The sequence below is a fragment of the Squalius cephalus genome (assembly GCF_949319135.1).
Source record: "Squalius cephalus genome assembly, contig: scaffold_37, whole genome shotgun sequence".
NCBI classification, from domain to species: Eukaryota; Metazoa; Chordata; class Actinopteri; order Cypriniformes; family Leuciscidae; genus Squalius; species Squalius cephalus.
The window spans coordinates 1,742,558-1,758,820 of NW_027645811.1; the positions used below are offsets into that span (position 1 = coordinate 1,742,558).

At 44.2% G+C, this 16,263-nt stretch overlaps 1 protein-coding gene across 1 annotated transcript; it reads right to left on the bottom strand.

The window, feature by feature from the left end:
- Nucleotides 1-7,696: 7,696 nt before the first annotated feature.
- Nucleotides 7,697-9,004, bottom strand: LOC307154201 (uncharacterized protein F54H12.2-like; the record flags this gene model as incomplete). Its single annotated transcript, XM_079898969.1, has 1 exon — nt 7,697-9,004. The coding sequence occupies one exon, from the start codon at nt 9,002-9,004 to the stop codon at nt 7,697-7,699; it is 1,308 nt and encodes a 435-aa protein (XP_079755095.1).
- Between the last annotated feature and the right edge of the window lie 7,259 nt (nt 9,005-16,263).

Below are 16,263 nucleotides of genomic sequence, written 5' to 3' on the forward strand. Positions count from 1 at the left end.
AGCAAGATTTGTCAAGATATGAGAAATCTATTTTTAAATTTCTTTTATGTTTATGAGAAATCAATTTTTATTTCTATTTTTTTTTAGATTTCATACAATTTATCACCCAACCCGGCTTCATCGATCTCACGCAAGATGGCGATGAAAACCCAACCATTGTCATAACTGATCGTCCCCAACCCTCTCCTAACCCCACCCCGATGCTTGATGATGATCAAATAGTTCCTGAATCCAACGAGGACAAACCACTTCCTGGACCCAGCGGTGAACCATCGAGAAAGAAGACTAGAAAAACGGATCGTCCTACCTCACCGGTCAGTCCCGGACCCAGCGGTGAACCACCAATAAAGACTTATCGTTTTACAGCAGTGGTCCGACCTGAACCGAGCGTCCAACCCCCAATAAAGTCTTATCGTTTTACCCAGGCGATCAGTCCTGACAGCCCTCCAGACACCCCTCCAGAGAGGAACACTCTTTGTCCAACGCCTCCAAACAGTCCTGAGCCCGCGCTGTTTCATGGTGAGACTATCTACATTATTTACATTTAAACTCCGATGGAGTCATGACATTAAGGTTTTTTTTTACATGCAGCAGACTCGAATGGAAGCCATAACGATGACGTGACTACCTGGGACACACCTCAACTCGACGCCTGGGAACAGAGTTCTTGGACGAGCGAACGTGGCGAGGTGTCAACCAGCAATGCTGGTCATACACCGTTTCCTTCTCACTCACCATCGTCGGAAGAAGTAGAAGTGGAACAAGCGTCGCCGCCTCAGTCGGTTGATGAACCATGCTATGATGTTCCTCTGACGCAAAGTCTCATTAATTCAATAGAATCATTGGGCCAAGAGTTTCGTCGCGCACAGGTTGACATAAACAACAAATTGATTGCGTTGCACACTGAGTCTCGTGACAGACAAATCGAAACCCATAGCAGATTAGATGCATTGCGCGGCGAGACACATAGCCGATTCGATGCGCAGGATCGCTTTATTCAGGATCTGGTCGATGATATATTCAGTCGTGTCAATGGTATGAGATCAAGCTTTCAACAGCGTTTTGATAGAAATGATCGCAGGGTGAACGAATACCATCGGGAATTGATACTCATTATGCATCACCTTATTCTCACCATCATAGATGAGACAACACAGTCAAATTGAATATAGAGTTATTCCGAGTAATACTTATATTTCATCTATACTTTGTTTATATATAATCTGATATTACACGTCTGCTATGATTTTGTAATATTTCATGTAGCCTTTTTTTATACTCTGATTGTTTAATATTCCATGTATCCATTTTATACCTTTTTGATTTGTAATATTTCATTTTAGCCTTTTTTATACTCTGATTGTTTAATATTCCATGTATCCATTTTATACTCTTTTGATTTGTAATAGTTCATTTATGCTTGTTTTAACCTATAGCCTTTTGATTTTGTAATACTGAGTGTTTTGGTCTGAAATCTAAAAATGGACGGGTCAGACGACGCAGACTTCTGCCAATCCCCCCCGATACTTCACAACCGTCCGCATCAGGTAATGTCGACCCTACTACACAGATGCGATTAAGCCGTACAGACATTGACAGGTTGATTCGCCAGGGTGGAGACGTTAACGGATATCATGTTTTACCACGACCTCGTTTCAATAGTGTGACGTTGAGAAGGACTACGAATCTGAGAGAGATCAACTCTACAGATTTGGCCTCTTATCATACCCGCCTACACAACATGCTCAACGGAATTGTCAATTTCGCTAGGGAATTTGACCCAAATTCTCCGGTGATCAATATCACATTGACGGCTTCCAGTTTACAGACCCCCGTTAGTGGGATTTTAACCCCCGCTAATAATTACGACATGGACGGGGTTATGGACCAAATTGAAAAAGTTTTACAGAGCAACGACCGGTTACTCTCTGACCACGCGGTCGAATTTGAAGCCTCCCTAGCCATGAGCAGACAAGGTGGAGGCCGTAGTCGCCGGAAACTCACAGACCTCGCTGTGGATGAGGTGATCAAAAGAAAAAAGACGAGTTTATTTTGCCCCACCAATATTTCACCCGTTTCCTTAACCCCCAACACCCCGAGAGCGAGTTAGAAAAACTGGCTACCTCCATCCAAAACAGCGTCGGCTTCTCAATCCAAGACCGAATCGGCCTCGGCGACATAGCCTCGTTTGAACGAGCGCTGGGTATTAAAATCGTCGTATTTCACAGATCTAATGCCTTGGTCTTAGAAACCTACCAAAATTCTGACGAACCCCACCCAAAAACGGTCTTCCTCTATCTCCACAACGAGCATTACTACATGATAACGAGTTTGACGGCATTCATCGGTTCAACATACGTATGTCCATTTTGCTATAAATCTTACACCAACCGCAGAAACCATCGTTGTAAGCATGCCTGCAACATCTGTTTTGATGCAGAATGTTTTAGGTTCCCTGAAAGAATCATACATTGCCCCGATTGCTTGAGGTACTGTAAATCGGCTTATTGTTTTGAAATGCATAAAAAAAAAACACCTCCCAGGCAGGAATACCCCGCCTGTGATATGATCAAATATTGCAAACTATGTGGCAGACGTTACGACGTTAAACCGGGTAGCAAGAAAACCAAACACATATGCGCCCCAGACAAATGTGTCCATTTTCGCGGACATCTGGTGGGCGATGGTGAGCATCAATGCTTCATACAGCCTCTAGAGCCTAAAGAACCATGTCAGAAATACATCTTCTACGATTTTGAAACACGTTATGAAAATGGTCGACACGTGGCTAATTTTGTCTGCGCCATCACATTCAAAGGCATGAAATTTACTGCTCACGGTACCGACTGCATCGCTAAGCTAATCAAGCGCTTCAGACAACCCCGATACACAGGCTACTGCTTCATCGCTCATTACGCCTCCAGATTCGACGCCTTTCTAATCCTCGAGTATTTTTGCAAAGCAGGGATCGCGATTGAGGTCATAATGCAAGGCTGCAAACTACTCTTGTTGTATGATGATGCATTTGACCAGCGATATATCGATAGCTACTCATTTTTCCCATTTGCTCTCGCCAAAATGCCCGCGGCGTTAGACTTAACGACGACTGAAAAAGGCTACTTCCCCCATCTTTTCAACAGGGTGGAAAATGAGAACTATATCGGACCATACCCCGACAAAAAGTTCTACAACTACGATAACATGTCGGATAAAGACCGAGAAAAGTTTGATGCCTGGTACAGCACGGTGAAGGGTAAGTTCTTTAACTTCAAGAAAGAACTGTATGCCTATGGCGTTAACGACGTTGTGTTATTGCGCGAAGGATGCATGAAGTACAGGGCGTCTTTCTTAGACTGCACCCAACTCGACCCTTTTGGGTTCACGACGATCGCCAGCTGCGCGATGGGGGTCTTCAAAACACATTATCTCGCCAGAAACACGCTCGCCCTGACGCATAACAAAGCGTACATCCATCAGAATAAGTCCTACTCAAGCGGATCGATCGAATGGCTCGAGTATATAAAAAAGACTAGAAACGTGGACCTTCATCACGCCTTAAACCACGGCGAAGTATCGATCGGTAGGTACTTTTTAGACGGCTACTACGAGCAGGACGGTGTCAGGCACGGCTTAGAATACGCAGGCTGCATCTTCCACGGACACTGCTGTCGCTTTGAACCCAATCAGGTGCACCCCCTGTCCAGAGTACCCTACGGGGTTCTCAGGAACCAGTTTGACGATAAGATTGAGATTCTCCGGAACGCATACGGTTTGCAAATCGAGGTTCTTTGGGAATGCGAATGGAGCCGGATGAAAAAGACCGATCCCTCCGTGATAGAATTTATGACCAATTATTCCGCCCCAGAGAGATTAAATCCTCGAGATGCGCTTTACGGAGGCCGAACCAATGCCTATAAACTATACCACAAAGTGACCGGTGATGAGAGAATAAGGTATCTGGATTTCACAAGTTTGTATCCTTTCTGCCAAGCCAGGAAAACTTACCCGATTGAACACCCCGAAATCATTTTCGCAGATTTCGAACCGATTGAAAACTATTACGGACTTATCAAAGCGACCGTGTACCCTCCCCGTAAATTACTGCATCTGGTTCTCCCTTACAGATGCCAAGGAAAACTCATGTTTCCGCTATGTAGAACCTGCGCTCAAGACCAAAACCAGACCTCGAGCTGTACCCACACGGACGAGGAAAGATCGCTCTCGGGCTGTTGGGTCAGTATCGAGCTTTTAAAAGCCATCGAGAAGGGCTATGTGGTAGCCAAGATAGATGAGGTTTGGCATTTTCCACAGCGGTCAGACACGTTGTTTGCCGAATACGTAAAAACCTTCTTGCGTTTGAAACAACAAGCGTCGGGGTACCCCTCGAACGTTGCCACGGATGCTGAGAAAGAGGCTTACATTCGCGACTATTTTGAAAAAGAGGGCATTCAACTCGATCCGGAAAAAATAAAGTACAATGCGGCCCAAAGGGCAATCACTAAATTAATTCTCAATAGCTTGTGGGGGCGCTTCTCTTTAAGACCAAACTTACCTCAAACGATTCTGGTGAGCGAGCCCGAAGATTTCACTAGAATTGTTTTTGGCAATACCGACACGCTGAGGTATTTCTCATTCGTCTCAGACGACGTAGCTCTCGTACAGCATAAACCCGACAAAGACGATGTTTGCAAGACGCGCGACGTGAATGTTTTTGTGGGCGCTTTCACTACCGCGCACGCCCGACTGGAATTGTACGAATTGATGGACAGACTAGGCGACCGACTGCTGTACTCTGACACAGACAGTGTCTTATTTGTGTCTAGGGACGGTGACTGGGAGCCTCCTTTGGGCGACCATTTAGGGGAGCTGACCAGCGAATTAGCCCCCAATGATTATATAACCGTCTTCTGCTCGAGCGGCCCCAAATCGTATGGATTTGAGACGGCCAAAGGTCAAGTTTCGATGAAAGCTAAAGGTATAACTCTGAATGCTAAAAATTCCCGAGCTATCTGTCTCGAATCCCTGATTGGTCTGGTTGACAGCTATGTGACGTCTCATGATAGATCCAAATACATCCTAGCTCAGACGGAAAACATTGTGCGAGATAAAAAGACTCTCACATTGCACAACAAATCAGTCGTTAAAAGGTTTAAGGTCGTCTACAATAAATGTAGGATTCTAAGCGATTATAGCACGCTTCCTTATGGCTACTGATCAGATGATGCATAGAGGGTCTCAGGATGTGTCCAATTTTGATTTCAGACTTCAACACCCTTTCAGCTGCGTGGTTTCTGGGCCCTCCAATTCCGGAAAGTCTTATTTTGTAAAACTTTTGTTGGAAAAAGGGTTGAATATCATTTCCAAGAAAATTGAAAACATTGTTTGGTTGTATGATTGCTGGCAAACTTTGTACGATGATTTACTTCAATTGTATGACATTAAATTTATACAAGGAATACCCCAGAGTCTGAATGATGATGATTTACTGCCTGTCACCAAGACAAACCTTTTGGTGGTGGACGATCTCATGGAGCAAGCTAGCGCTAACGTTGAACTCCAACGCGTTTTTACACAATATTGTCACCACAGGAACCTCAGCTCTATTTACATAGTGCAAAATTTATTTGCACAGGGTAAGTCCAGCCGAACCATCAGCTTAAACGCCAATTATATGATCCTGTTTAAAAATCCCCGGGACGTCCATCAAGTGGCGATGCTAGGTCGTCAAATGTACCCGGGAAACACAAAATACTTTATGGAATGTTATCAAGACGCGGTCGACCGACCTTTCGGTTATCTCATGATAGACTATAAAGCAAAAACTCCGGAGCAGTACCGTCTCAGAACAGGATTGCTTTCGGACCGTCAAGTGGTTTATATCCCGAAAAAAAGAAGAGCGTGATAACCATGTCTGCCAGACTTTGTAAGCATCTGCCGGTGTTAAAACTGCTACATAAAGCCACTCCTAAACAACGACGACTTATTTTACAATCGGCGTCCGACGACTTCATTTTAGCGCTCTGCGAACTGGCTCTAAACATTCTCTATGGAGTCATCCCGGTCAACAGGCAACAGTACCAAAAACTGAAAAAGAGAAAAGCGGATATTAAATTTGTAGCCAATAAAAAAATTGGCATAGCGGCCAAGAAACGAGTCTTCAACCAGAAGGGAGGGTTCCTGTTGCCGCTCCTAAGCGTAGCCTTGCCGTTTCTCACGAACTTGATAGCAAATCGATAGGATGGAGTATGCCGAGAAGATGTATTTAGTCCCTCACCATCAACTGGATAAGCTCAAGAGTGAAAATGCTCGCGAGAACATTCAACAGACCGTGGAGAACGATTTGGACTCCGCCATAAGAAATATTTTACGCCGCACCGATTTGAATCCTTACGAAAAAGTCAAACTTTACACCCATACCCTGAGCAGGTTTTTGACCATCGTTAAACAAGGGGATCGTGAGAGCGGTGTTTTAACGCTTTCGTTACCCGATCTTGATCCCGCTCATAAAGACGAATCACCGCCTGCTGCTAACGCTGAAGACGGTAAAGCTGAGGAGGCTGTCGTTGACGAAGTTCTGAAGAATGTGCCGTCGAGAAGTGTGAAAAACAGCAGATACATATTAGACAAGATGTCTAAAGCTAAAGGACTAAGCTCGTGGAACGAATCCGGGGAGTTTGTGTTCAGGGGTAAAGCCGTACAAGGTTCACACATGGTCGATTTGTTAAAAAATGTTACGGCCCAGCAAAACGTTAGGGATGACCGGAGACCTCCAGGATGGTCAGAGTTTCTACGGGCCTTTGCCGAATTAAACATTCCTTTTTCTACGGTGCCGAATCAACAGGTCAGACGGACGATTAACTCTCTAAAGAGCAAACATGTAGAACCCCCATCACCACCTGCTAGACCTTATAAAAAAAAGGCGCAGAGATATTCACCTCGCCTGGCTCCTGAGTTCGGAAACTCGGCTCTAAAGAGTAAACCCGACACTCTCACCCCATCGACGCCTGTTAGACCTTATAAAAAAAAGGCTAGGAGATATTCGCCTCGCTTGGCTCCAGATTTCGGAGACTCGCCGGCTATCGCCCGAGGACAATGGTTGGAAATGTAACGATTTTGTGTGATCATTAAATAAAAGACGATGAGAAATATAATGGTTTAAGCTTTTTTATTTATACTTCAAACATGTCTGCACGCACTGAATACAGGATAACATTTTATCATTACAAACATGGGGTCTCAATCTCTTCACAAAGAGGGACACCATTTTATCATTTTTAATATAATCATCGGTGTATAGTTTCATCACATGGTTATAGTCGTGACCTCTGGCTAAATGATATAGGAAAAACACACAGTGCTGTCCGCAGGTATCCGATGAATAATCCTGGACGCGTCTGTCGGAATATAATACGTTGACGTCGTTGACGGCTAGAAAGTTACTGATGCTGATTGGAAAGCGGGGGCTGTTGGGCGGATTGCCGAAGCTGTCGAAAAAACAAGCGGTCCCTTCTTGAGCTAAATAAACGGCGATCCAATGCTCTCCCGGCAATCGAGCCGGGTCGGTATTAATGATCCCCATCGACGGTAAGATCCTCAGCGGTTTTTTGGGTAGTTGATCGCTCGGTAGAACCCCGAGAAAATGACCCCTGCATGCTATTTTATCCATGATAGCTGCGAGTTGTAGCGTGTTCATCTCTCAGTAGTGATCGATCAGTACCTGTCTGCGGTTAGACACTTCAATGAGGCTGTCGAATACGGCGTAAATTATTAAATTAATGGTATTCGGCAGCGCTTGTCTGAAACGAGCTTCGACTCTGATGTTCCCGGACTTGATGAGGGAAATGTGCTGGCCGCAGTCCTCATCCGGCGTCAGGTTAAATGCGTAGAGCGTGTATCCGTTCAGGTAATCATTCCTGTCGATACAGAGCGGTCGATCTTTAAGGTGTCTCCCGGTCGTCATCGCCAGCTGATAATATTCACGTACTGCCAAACCGGCATCGAAATTAGGTTGTAGAGGCTTGGCGGGAAATTGTTGACCGTCTACGTAGACTGCTAGGAATTCCAGATTGTAATGTTTGAACGCGAATGGATTTTTTTCGTAGGAGCCGGTGAATGCGTCGTTGTCGACCATACCAATAACGATAGACTTTGGCAGTGTTCCTAAAAACAAATTTTCTTGATTCGAAACACGAGAGCCGGCGGGTATGGAGAACGATTTTAGACAGACCCTATCAATGGGATACTTGGCCGTGGTCGAAAGCAGCGTCTGGGCGTGAGCCAGTCTCACCGGCGGCGATACAGAAACTTTTTTGACAAATAGGGACGCCGCCACTATATGTAATTTGTAAGCCACGTCGTCGGACCTCATCAGACAGAATTCATCCTTTGCCCGTATAAAGCGTAGTTTTAAATCCAAACCATTAATTAAAAGTTTTTCCTGAAAGAATATATCGCTGTGTATGGGGGCAAGAAGTTCCACCTTCCTGCTTCGAGCGGTGTAGGTCGATCTCTTCGTCAACCCCTCGTTACGGCCTGCGGGGTCACGTACATCCATCTGACCGGCTGTGTCTTTGTGAAACAAACCGGCGGAGAAAATAGATTCCAGCGTATCTTTACCGTAGTTGAGCAGACTTTCAAGGATACAGCGATAGGGATAAGTTCCGGAGCTTTGCGATATCAGGCGGTCGCCAAGGGTTACGTCGACTTGTGAAAACATACTAGCAGCCAGGTAGTTTATTGGACCCACTGTTGCCGGGTGGGGGATATCGTCTCCGTCAGGCTCTTTGATTTTCACCCGTAGATAGATCATCGTGTTATTAAGATCCAAATAATCATCGCCGTTGCCGGCGATAAAAAACTCCAATGGTGCAGAGTCCGATATGGCCGATAATGGGGCTACTTCTAAATAGCCGTTTTTCTCAATAACGGTCTGCGTCAGCGGGACTGTAAATAGGTCCAACTCGGACTTGATGCACTCTCCCGACATGCGGTGCAATAACGCCATGTTAGAAAATGGTTTTTGCGACTCTCTTGATCGTCGCGTTTCGACTAACAGACTTCTTACGCTTTCTGCGTATGACTGAGCGTTTCTTTGGTCCATGTGTTGTTTTCTTCTTTCCCCACTGACCACGCCTCCTGACACCCGGTGGTTTAGACATCCTCTTACGGGCCATGACCATCAGACCTGATCCGTCTTGAGCTTTATTGTTCTGCGAACGCGTCAATACGTTTGAGACGACGTCGGATACTATATTTTTAGCGGCCGATTTTAGGTGGGGTTTTGCGATGCTAAATCCTCTTTTTAACAGAGGTATAGCCATCCTGAACAGGCCTCTGAAAAGACCCCCTAAGCCTGCTCCATACATAACTCCTCCCCCGGCATACCCGGGCAAACCGCCTCCGGCCTGATTTCGGTAGTAGCTGACATAGTCCGCGGTCTCTCCGGGTCTATAATAAACCATTTTTTGGTTTAAAGTGTAGTTTTACGATGACTTTCCCGTAAGAAAATGGTACTTCTTGGTTTTGATCGTCCTTCAACTCTATGGTGATGTCGGTGATGTGATCCTTATTGATCGATGCGTAATGTGGGTTGTCGTATCTAGCAATGACCGCGTCGTTGCTTTTACCCGATATATGTACGCATCTCAAAAGGGGCACGTGAGAATCACCGACCGCTTGATACTGGATGATGTCTGTGTAAACGTACAATGTGTAGAACCCTGCGTTGATATCACATTGATGAGGGGCGTACATGATGACGTTTGCGGTAAAATCAGTTTTTTTATGATAGTTTAAACCTCCGAGAGGTTTTAGCGTCATTCCTAAAATAGTAGCGAGTCTACCCCGAAAACTCACTGAAATGTTGGGTTTCGCAACCAGAAACACCTTGTTTTTTAATTCGTCGTGATTCAATACTGCCACTGGTGCCATAAGTTGATTTATAGCACGGAGGATCGCACGGATGTTTTGGTAGTAACCCCCGCTTATGTATAATTTCGCAATATTAGAAAAACCGATATCGGAGGGGTTGCTACCCGGGGGTTCCGGGGCCGTATGTAGGATGAAATGACCGTCTTCGTCATTAAAGTTGTACCAGCTTCTAGGATATTCGATTTCGGCGAGTCCGACTTCCCATTGTCCTTTCAAGTCTATAGCTTGTGCCAGCCGGGTTGTATAGGCGGATATGCGATTTTCAGGATAAACCGACCTAGATGCATTGCACGGCAACGTGACGTAGAACCCGTGATCATCCATGACGGTCCTTCGCTCGTATGACCTCACCCGTTAAACGTCGGGGTGTTTTAAGTCCAGCAGAGTTTTTTTTATCTATGTAACTATTCAATTTTGAAGGCCAGCCTAGCCATTTCACTAAAACAAGCGTAGATTTCCCTTGTTTTTTCTGAGCTAAAATCTTTTCCACCTTAAAAGATTTGTTTTTACTCACAATTATTTTTTGCAACTCTTTTTCATAAAAAACCCCCTCGATGACATCGCCGTCATAATCGCTGAGTCTGTAGACCGGTGGTTGTCGCGGAATACACGTGGATACGGTGAAAAATTCCTCCGTGTAATTCTGCTCATAACCTTTGGCGAACGGACCTCTCACTTTAGAAATCCTGACGACGTCGCCGACTTTGAATTTAAATACGGGTCTCTCGGTCTTCTTTATATCGCTGTACAAGTTTTGAAACACTTGACCCTCGTTTACTTTGTCGACGTCTACGGGTCTCATTCTGATACTTCGGTGATAACTGGTGTTGTACCCCAGCATAATGTCTTGTAAGACATCTATGTATCGTCGGGAATTTGTAGCCGTTAAAAATCTCCACATACGACTTTTTAACGTTCTATTAAATCGTTCCACGACGCTGGCTTTCAAATCGGTAGCGGTAGCGAAATGATTAATGTCGTGCTTTTTCATTACATCTTGAAATTGTTTGTTAAAAAATTCCTTTCCCTGATCCGTCTGCAATTTCTGCGGCACACGCCCCTCTTCGAGTATAGACTTGAACGCTCTAGTAACCTCTGCGCCGCTCTTATTCTTCAACACGCGAGCCCAGGCGTACTTGCTAAATACGTCTATGCACGTCAGCAGATATTTATGACCGTCATTATCCTTGGCGTAGGCGATCATGTCGACGAGATCGGCCTGGAACTGCGTATCCACCCCGTACACGACCACTCTATTTCGTTTGTATTTTATAGGCGCTGTTTTGTGTAATGTGTAAGCGTCCTCACCAGCCAACCATTCTGAAACCTGTTTATCGCTTAGACGGACCCCGCTGTCTTTCAAGACGGCGTCTTTTAATCGTTTTTTACCTCCTAAAGAGCCGGGGTTGGAGGGTGTATAATAAGCCTCTTTCATGAGCTCTGACATGCTGCCGTTGCAACCGTAGGAAAAGAATGACGGGTACAAGCGGTTTGAATCAATCTTTTATTAAAAAACGTTACAAGATACATGCGCAGTAAGTAAACATTGATATTAAAAAAAAATACATACTATAAGTAAAAAATTGATATAATAGAAGATAGTAAAAATGGATATAATACAAAACATGCATACAGGAGACTAAGTAAAATGGTATTAATATAATACAATATGTAAAATTGGATATGATGGGATTAATAAAAATACACACTGAAAGTAGAATATGGATATAATGTCATTACATACACAGACTAAAAAAGTAAAATGGTTATAACAGCGATGTTACAGGATAGAAAATGACATCAGTGATAGTCTAACCAATAGAGGAAATTTCTGCAGGCCATCATGTTTTTGTCTAGGATGTAATCGACAAACATTTCGATAATTCTTTCGCTGTCATTGTCATCGGAACTTAGTTTTCTAATCATTAGCTTACATACATCTGACACGTACGCACACATACAGAGTACATCGGGGATTGCAAACTCATCGCTGCCTTCAGTCATCATAATCAGAGCATCTTTTACCAGTACAGAGGGTGGCTCAACACCACAGACACATATGTTTACCAATTTGTCCCAAGAATTAGGCGTACCTTTTATTAACATCATATGTTTCTTGAGATTTCTTAAACGTATGGTTTCAAGAGGGTCATCATCATCATCATCCGAATCATCATCCGAATCACTTGAATACTCGATGGTTATTTGCATTAATGAAATCAGCTGTTGTCTGTAATGTCCTTTGAACATGTATTCGATGAAACTCTTTCGGCTGTCGTCATCGGGCATGCTGCTGGAGCTGACTTGATCACTCGCCATTGACGATTGGAAGAGCTTCCCAGAGATCAACGACGTCGTAGACTATTTCCTTGCAGGGTTTGTCCAGAAGTCTCGCCCTGATTTCTTCTACCTTGGGGGTGATGAATGGTTCGTCTTTTAATTCGCGCAGAATAGTCCCGACTGTTCCTAGAATACGATGGGGTTGAGATTTTAACCCACACCGCTCCAGTAGGGTAGTGATGATGGTATGAAAAGAGGGTTTAAACAGTTTGCCTGTAAGTTCGTCAAAGTGGGTGTCGAAGTAGTAGTTGGGAGGGTCAAACAGACAGGAATGTTGCAGCTGGCTAGGATGGTTAATCGCACAGCCCTCACACTCGTCCTTCTGCTTTTCGTAGAGGAGATGTTGCAGCAAAACCATGGTCGCGCCTTTTATGATTTTGAACCCGACGTCACTGAAACATCCGTCTGTGACGTCGACGACGTGATTAGAATGAGGCAGGGTCCGGTCGATTGTAGATGCGTCGTGCGGTTCCCGATCGTTATCGAGCCTGAAACTTTTGTCTGCCCCAGGGGGGCCGTCGCGCTCGATGTCCGAATCCAAGTCTTTTTCGGGCTTGATATTGTTAGCTGGACCGTCGTCGCATCCATCGTCGGACGATTCAGGGTCTTTGTCAGGGTTGATGAGGTAAGTCAGGCTGCCGGATCCATGTTTTTTGTTGGATGGTGATGGTGGCGGTGAAGGTCTAGTGCAAGCGCAGTCGCACTCGATCAACGGATCCCAGCCTAAGCGACGCTTGATAGTTTTAGTCAGACCGCAGTCGATTTGGAGGTCCGAGGGTTCAGGGCTGATAATGTTGCCAGGAGCACAATCGTTTTCAAAGCACGGTTCCAAGTCTATGCGACGTTTGATCGTTTTAGCCGGAGCCCAGTCTTTGTGGAGGCCCGATGGTCCGCAGGCGTCAGTCAGAGTATGGAGGGTTGCGTCGTTGTCGGGAGGGTCGAGAATGCTGCCGAAAGAGATACCGCAGCTGCACACATGATCGGGTTCTGAAGTACCGTCTTCAGCCATGGTTTATAAATGCTGCTTGGGAGGGTCTGATCGCTGTCATTTATGATCGCTGTGGAAAAGGGGGTGGGGACGTTGGAGCGCTTCAGCCTTGATTTATATACGACGCTTTATGATGACTGTAGTGAATGGGCGGGGACGGCAGAGCGTATGTGCTGCTCCGTGCACATCTCTCAGGGTGGAACAGCTGCACTTTAATTTTGTTGTATCCGTCATGCATGTCGCACCATTTGAACATTTTGTTGATGATTGAAAAAACCCTGTTCAGTACATCCAGATCGCACCACTTGAACAAAAATTGCATTTCATACAGATCGTGATGCTCGTTAGGCAGGATGTGCCCCAAACGAGTGTTGTTGAGCTTTGTCTTGTCTTTACAACAGAATATGTAAACAGAATCATTCTGCCTTTTTTGAGTATGGTCACCTACCACACGGTACCGGACATTCGGGGTCGCCCCGTCCCACTCCCCCACATACAAAGGCTCCTCACCGCCGTCATTCAGATCCTTCCAGACACGTTTGTAAAATAGAGACCAGTCTTTTTCAGGAAATACCAGACACTCGTCTTCCCCAGCCTGAAACTCGCCGACGCCATCAGTGGTGTAGAGTGTAACAACACGAGTTGGTTTGTGAAATTTGTATCCGAATACACGGTTACTACACATCATAAATTCACCTTTAGTCCATTCCGAAATTTCATGGAGAAAACTTGTCAAACGGATGTGTCCGAAAGGTTTTCTCGGCGCCATAGTCAGACTTTCTGTCATTTGGTTGCTCAGCCCCGACTCTGGGGATTGAGGAGAGGATAAACCATCCATGCTCATGTAGCTCATGTTTCTGATGGTGGTTTTAGAACACACTGACCCCATTTATATACTGCTCAGGAATGTAATGGGAGGGGGGATGCCGAAGGCATCTGTGACACATGTCCTATATAACCCTTCTTGACACACACACACATATGACACAAAGCTTGTTGTCTGTCACACACACACACATAACTAGAACATGACACCATATAACCCTTCTTCACACACATATATGACACAAAGCTTGTTGTCTGTCACACACATACATACATCCGTATAACATGACACCGGCTGTTTGATTCCATCAAAACTATCCGCCTAAACTTCCGTCAAAACAACATCTGTTTTATTTGATTCCGTCAAAACTATCCTTCAAAACTATGATTTAGGACTAACTAGGTTTAAAACGGATTAAGCACCTGTCATACAACATGATCGATGCGTGGGAGAGGTCAATGGGTTAATCCCATAACCCCTTTCGGGAAGTTCAACCCATCAATCATAAAAGGTCACAGGAAGTTCAACCTGTCACAAAGGTCAAAGGTCAAAGTCATTAATCATTTTGACACAATGTACCTCATATATACTACTCCCGTAGCGTAAGCTAAACTTACGCAACACTCGTTCCCTCTCTAGAGAGAACCGAGGTTACGTTAGTAACCGAGTGTCGTTTTTGGTCACTGACTGATGTGGAGACATGGAGGCCAAAACATAAATTTTCCATTTCAAAAGAAGAAAAACGAACATACTGCACTAACTGCAATATTTAAATCACTAAAAATATTTTAAAACGCTTAACGTGAAAAACAAATAAAGTGGGGATCTCTGGATAATCCGTAATTCGTTTGTAATTATAAAACGAAAATACCGTTTTTCTGTTTTTTGTTTCAAAACGAAAAACCAAATAACCGTTTTTGGTGTCAGAATCAAAAAACGAAAAACCAATTAAAAACGGCCCGTTTTTTGTTTTTGGCGATCATTTTATCGTTATTCCTTTTTGAACAAAGAATGAAGAGAGGGGGTCTGTGTATGTTTTGATAGTTTGTTTTCCAATTTGAAATGAAATCAGCAGAAACGAGAAAACGGCCCCTTTATTCGTTTTTTCGTTTTTTCAAAAAAACGAAAAAACGAGATTTCGGCTTGATTTTTCGGTTTTTAGTTCACAGGCAAAAAACGAATAAATGACTTCAAAATTCGTTTTCCACATGTGGGCGGCCTGACACGCCCCCTTCCGCCGATTGGTCAAGCAAATCTGAGCATGTGACGTCATCAGTTGTCGCTCAGGTCAGGGTCTGTTCAACAAAATAATAGTCCTTTACTATGGCTACAGATTCTTAAACTGTACAGGGCAGGTCCGGGCTTTCTTCTGTGCAACTTTACGCGTTTCACAGAAATCTTTACATCAGAAATATTAATTATTAGTCTGCCACCAGCCTGTTTTATTTAGCTGTGTGTGGTGAAGCTGCGCTTGACAGCACCGAGCGGGAGAGGCTCACTGACCATTGTTCTGGCAGCAGTCAGAACTTTTCTTTTAGATGCTCCATTTTGCCACGGGATGGTGATTGCAAATACTGTAATGCCAATCGGCTGAGGGTGGGTACCGATGATGGTGAAATAGATTTTTACTGAAACTGTAATCATATCCGCGACCCGTGAGAATGAGACAGATGATTGACAGGACGATAGCGGAGGCAATTAAAGGTGCAAGATAACTTCTGTTAACAAAAACATAAATAAAAAACTGTTTAATATAAGTGACTTTGTCTTTGTTTTATTGTTTTTGTTGTTTTTAGTCAAATAATTGTGAACCACAAACTGAGCCTTTGTTTTAAAGGGCAATTTCCAAATATATTTTATTTATTTGTTATAATATGGGTATTTTATAATACAGCATAAATAAAAACAAGCACACGTAATATGTATGCCTATAGGCTAAACACCACAGTTTTTTGGTTTTGTTTGTGTGAACTTTTCAAGTCAAGTCAAGTTCAAGACTTGAACTTTTATCCCCAACCATATTTCTTCATGGGCTCCACGCCAGGGGTCACGCTCAGCACCCCTACTTCCCATGGTACTAACTGTAATTAACAGTATGCTGACCCAGTTTATATGTAAAATCTTTGGTATATGTAATCTATATGTAATATCTAAAAACACTTTACAGTGTGATGGAAAT